General features: G+C 39.3%; 1 protein-coding gene across 1 annotated transcript in view; it reads left to right on the forward strand.

Moving 5' to 3' along the window:
* LOC128657068 (oocyte zinc finger protein XlCOF6.1-like) overlaps positions 1–4,754 on the forward strand; it is a 104,713-nt gene extending 99,959 nt beyond the window's left edge. Inside the window, exon 4 of the mRNA XM_053711296.1 lies at positions 3,544–4,754. Coding sequence (XP_053567271.1) covers positions 3,544–4,409 — 866 coding nt within the window. The 3' untranslated portion in view covers positions 4,410–4,754. The remainder of the gene's footprint in view (positions 1–3,543) is intronic.
* Positions 4,755–6,000: the final 1,246 nt, after the last annotated feature.

Raw genomic sequence — 6,000 nt, forward strand, 5'->3', positions numbered from 1 at the left:
ACCTAGGGGCATTGCAGTGGCACCTTATCTAGACGACATTCTAATTCAAGCGTCGTCTCTTTCCAAGGCAAAGGCTCATACAGACATTGTTCTAGCCTTTCTCAGATCTCACGGGTGGAAGGTGAACGTAGAAAAGAGTTCCCTGTCTCCGTCAACAAGAGTTCCCTTTTTGGGAACAATAATAGATTCTTTAGAAATGAAGATCTTCCTGACAGAGGTCAGAAAGTCAAAGCTTCTAAACGCTTGTCAAGTTCTTCACTCTATTCTGCAGGCTTCCATAGCTCAGTGCATGGACGTAGTAGGATTGATGGTTGCAGCAATGGACATAGTTCCTTTTGCTCAAATTCATCTAAGACCATTACAACTGTGCATGCTCAGTCAGTGGAATGGGGACTATGTAGACTTGTCTCCCCAGATTCAAGTAGACCAGGTAACCAGAGACTCACTCCGTTGGTGGTTGACTCAGGATCACCTGTCTCAGGGAATGAGCTTCCGCAGACCAGAGTGGGTCATTGTCACGACCGACGCCAGTCTATTAGGCTGGGGCGCGGTCTGGGACTCCCTGAAAGCTCAGGGTCTATGGTCTCGGGAAGAGTCCCTTCTCCCGATAAAGATTCTGGAACTGAGAGCGATATTCAATGCGCTCCGGGCTTGGCCTCAACTAGCGAAGGCCGGATTCATAAGATTCCAGTCGGACAACATGACGACTGTAGCTTACATCAACCATCAGGGAGGGACAAGGAGTTCCTTGGCGATGAGAGAAGTATCCAAAATCATCAAATGGGCAGAGGATCACTCCTGCCACCTATCTGCAATTCACATCCCAGGAGTAGACAACTGGGTGGCGGATTACTTGAGTCGTCAGACTTTCCATCCGGGGGAGTGGGAACTCCACCCGGAGGTCTTTGCCCAGTTAACTCAATTATGGGGCATTCCAGACATGGATCTGATGGCGTCCCGTCAGAACTTCAAGGTTCCTTGCTACGGGTCTAGATCCAGGGATCCCAAGGCGACTCTAGTGGATGCATTAGTGGCGCCTTGGTCGTTCAACCTAGCTTATGTGTTTCCACCGTTTCCTCTCCTTCCCAGGCTCGTAGCCAGGATCAAACAGGAGAAGGCCTCTGTGATTCTGATAGCTCCTGCGTGGCCACGCAGGACTTGGTATGCAGACCTGGTGAATATGTCATCGGCTCCACCATGGAAGCTACCTTTGAGACAGGATCTTCTAGTACAAGGTCCATTCGAACATCCAAATCTAGTTTCTCTACAGCTGACTGCTTGGAAATTGAACGCTTGATTTTATCCAAGCGTGGATTTTCAAATTCAGTGATAGATACTCTGGTCCAAGCCAGAAAACCTGTGACTAGAAAGATTTACCATAAAATATGGAAAAAATATATCTGTTGGTGTGAATCCAAGGGATTCTCTTGGAGTAAAATTAAGATTCCTAAGATTCTTTCCTTTCTCCAAGAGGGTTTGGATAAAGGGTTGTCAGCGAGTTCTCTAAAAGGACAGATTTCTGCCTTATCTGTTTTGTTACACAAACGTCTGGCAGCTGTGCCAGATGTACAAGCTTTTGTACAGGCTTTGGTCAGAATCAAGCCTGTTTACAGACCAATGACTCCTCCTTGGAGTCTAAATTTAGTTCTTTCAGTTCTTCAAGGGGTTCCGTTTGAACCTTTACATTCCATAGATATCAAGTTACTATCTTGGAAAGTTCTGTTTTTGGTTGCTATTTCTTCTGCTAGAAGAGTTTCTGAATTATCTGCTTTGCAGTGTGATCCACCCTATCTGGTGTTCCATTCAGATAAGGTCGTTTTGCGTGCTAAGCCTGGTTTTCTTCCAAAAGTTGTTTCCAACAAGAATTTTAACCAGGAAATAGTTGTTCCTTCTCTGTGTCCGAATCCAGTTTCAAAGAAGGAACGTTTGTTACACAATTTAGATGTAGTTCGTGCGTTAAAGTTCTATTTAGACGCAAGAAAGGATTTTAGACAAACCTCATCTTTGTTTGTCGTTTACTCTGGTAAGAGGAGAGGACAAAAAGCTACTGCTACCTCTCTTTCTGGCTAAAAAGCATTATCCGATTGGCTTATGAGACTGCCGGACGGCAGCCTCCTGAACGAATCACAGCTCACTCTACTAGGGCTGTGGCTTCCACATGGGCCTTCAAGAACGAGGCTTCTGTTGATCAGATATGTAAGGCAGCGACTTGGTCTTCTCTGCACACTTTTGCCAAATTTTACAAATTTGATACTTATGCTTCTTCGGAGGCTATTTTTGGGAGAAAGGTTTTGCAAGCCGTGGTGCCTTCCGTTTAGGCAACCTGATTTGCGCCCTCCCTTCATCCGTGTCCTAAAGCTTTGGTATTGGTTCCCACAAGTAATGGATGACGCCGTGGACCGGACACACCAATGTTGGAGAAAACAGAATTTATGCTTACCTGATAAATTACTTTCTCCAACGGTGTGTCCGGTCTCTATACACTAGTCACCACGGCACCCTATAGTTTCTCCTTTTTTTCTCCTAACCGTCGGTCGAATGACTGGGGGGCGGAGCCTGAGGAGGGGCTATATGGACAGCTTTTGCTGTGCTCTTTGCCATTTCCTGTTGGGGAAGAGAATATTCCCACAAGCAATGGATGACGCCGTGGACCGGACACACCGTTGGAGAAAGTAATTTATCAGGTAAGCATAAATTCTGTTTTTTCGCACACTCAGCCTGAGCAGTTAGGGAGAAACCGGATCACCAGAAATCACAGCTGATTTGCCTGTGTCTCACCTGTTTCGGTGTATTCAGCTGAGGAAACGGCGTCTCTGGAGAAATCCAAATCATCTGGATACAGTTTAAAGAAATAAAGAATTGCTGGATTCCTCTTGATGAAAAATAAAACAATACTTTATTATTCCATTAAAATACAACAGAAACTCCAACATAGGCACATAGAAAGCGCAGCACCAGCTTGTTTTTTTTTATACCACCTATGTTCATAGCGCTGCGGAACCTGCTGGAGCTCTACAAATACCTGATAAAAATAATTGTCCAAGTAATACAGCTGGCTGGGGAGCTGATGATTATCCCAGAAGGTGTAGTTGACACGTGAGTGAGATTCTTCTCTATGATGAAGATTTTATATATATATTGCTTAGATATACTACACCACCTGGGGCCATTTTCTTTGTTTTGTTGTTCTAGAGTTATCCTTGTTTTAACTACAAGCACAAAAGCAGTAGTTATAATTAGTTTAGTCCATAAACTAATCTTTATATTACTGAAAGTTTCTGTGGACACAATTTTAAAAGGAATAGATATATTAGGTAGAAAAAGAACAACATTATATTAAGGTTAGTTCAGTCTTTGACTAAGTGTGAATTCTTAGAAATAGCCCCTAATGTCCAGTAAACTGTCCTTAAGCCTTAGCATGGAAAAGGTCTAGTTGTCACAGTGTCTACTACAAGTGTAGGGGACTAACTATATCAGAACAGTTTGATGCTAAAATAATTATGCAATTAATAACATTACTCCCATTGTGTTTCTTATTGACAGGTGAATTCACAAACTGCATTAATCCTAGTCATGATCAGAGTGCAGATGCTTCTTTACATCTTCTTCATACAGGAGAAAAGCCATTTTCCTGTCCTATATGTGGGAAATGTTTTAACTGTAAAACAATTCTTCTTGCTCATCAGAAAATGCATACAGGAGAAAAAGAATTTTCATGTTCTGATTGTGGGAAATGCTTTAATCAGAAATCAAATATTATTCGGCATCAGAAAATTCATAAAGGGGAGAAAGGATTTTCGTGTCCTGACTGTGGGAAATTTTTTAATTGGAAATCATATCTTCTTAACCATCAGAAAATGCATGCAGGAGAAAAAGCATTTTCGTGTTCTGACTGTGGAAAATGTTTTACTCGGAAATCAACTCTTCTTTTGCATCAAAAAATTCATACAGGGGAGAAAGCATTTTCATGTTCTGACTGTGGGAAATGTTTTACTCGGAAATCAAATCTCATTACACATCAGAAAATGCATACAGGAGAAAAAGCATTTTCGTGTTCTGACTGTGGAAAATGTTTCACTCAGAAATCAACTCTTCTTATGCATCAAAAAATTCATACGGGGGAGAAAGCATTTTCGTGTTCTGACTGTGGAAAATGTTTCACTCAGAAATCAACTCTTCTTATGCATCAAAAAATTCATACGGGGGAGAAAGCATTTTCATGTTCTGACTGTGGGAAATGTTTTACTTTGAAATCAAATCTCATTAAACATCAGAAAATTCATACAGGGGAGAAAGCATTTTCGTGTTCTGACTGTGGAAAATGCTTCACTCAGAAATCAACTCTTCTTAAACATCAAAAAATTCATACGGGGGAGAAAGCATTTTCATGTTCTGACTGTGGGAAATAATTTACTCAGAAATCAACTCTTATGCATCAAAAAATTCATACAGGGGGGAAAAGGATTTCCATGTTCTGACTGTGGAAAATGTTTTATCCTGAAATCATATCTTATTAGGCATCAGAAAATTCATACAGGGGAGAAAGCATTTTTATATTCTGACTGTGGGAAATGTTTTACTCTGAAATCACATCTGCTTAGCCATCAGAAAACGCATACAGTAGAAAAAGCATTTTCGTGTTCTGACTGTGCGAAATGTTTTACTCAGAAATCACATCTTATTAGGCATCAGAAAACTCATATTAAAAGAAATCAGAGTTTAACCTCCTAAGTGCAAAGGAATAATATGGTAGTTGTCACCCACACAATACCAAATCCTGATGATGACCCCCTGGCGCATGCAGTTTTGGAGCTGTTTGAGGTCCCTTCTGCACCTCAAGCATTTATGAGGTGACCAAAGGGTGGATTTGATTTAAAAATTATGATTTAAATCACTAGTTCGTAAGACCAATTTAAATAATGATTTTTATTTTTAGAATAAGTTTTCAGATTATTTGTTTATAGTTATACCAGGCTATTACTAAATCAGTTATATATCATTAGATATGCATAGATAGATCATTGAAATGAATGAAATTATTTGGAGGTGAATTATCTCCAGATTCCTTCACATTTGATCAACTTTTCACCTGTACTTTATTGGAAGGAGGAAAATTATTACATTAATAATAACAATAGAAATAGTTTAATTTTACTAAAACAATAATATTATTTTTCATTTTTAATCATTGCCCCTCCCTCCTCACACTAAGGTCCTTGTGCAAATCTATTCCACTCCAAACAATCTTCTTTTCAGTGAGCTTCTTTAAACCTAGTATGGGTTGATTCTGTGTACATAGATTTGCAGGGGAGCAATGACATTAAAGGAAAGTGAAGTCAAAATTAAAGTTTCATGATTCAGAAAGAACATGAATTTTTAACAATTTTCCAATTAACTTCTCTTCTTTTGCTAATTTGCTTTTTTCTTTAGGTATCCATTGTTAAAAAGCCTGCATAGTTAGGCTCACTCAGATGCAATGCACTACTGTGAGCTAGCTGCTTGTCACGGTCTCACCCATTGTATTCAGACAGTCCCCAGTAGAGCATTGCTCTCCTTCAACAAAGGATTCAAAGAGAATGAAGTATATCATAATCAAATATCATAATATAAGTAAATCTAAAAATGTTATGTTCTATCTAAAACCCAAAAGTTATCTTTCATGATTATGTCCCTTTAAAGTCTATTTATCAACTCTGTATGTTCATTTTTTAGAACATTTTGCTGTGCATGTTATTTCTGCGAACACAAGTTCCCAGGACGAGAACTACAAAATGAATTGTGATAATATCATTAAGATTGAAAACTTGTCCAAAATAATCTGACAGAAACCTTTTGGAGAGCATGATATTGTGAATAGATTAATGGAATTAATTAATAAAAAAAACATTACAGTAATGAATAAACAGCATCTTGCTAGATAATTCAAACTAATCTATATTTCAGGATGAATAACCTTTGGATTATAATGTATCTTGAATAGCAACTATAGATTTTTTTTCC

The sequence above is a fragment of the Bombina bombina genome, chromosome 4 (assembly GCF_027579735.1).
Source record: "Bombina bombina isolate aBomBom1 chromosome 4, aBomBom1.pri, whole genome shotgun sequence".
In the NCBI taxonomy this organism is placed as follows: Eukaryota; Metazoa; Chordata; class Amphibia; order Anura; family Bombinatoridae; genus Bombina; species Bombina bombina.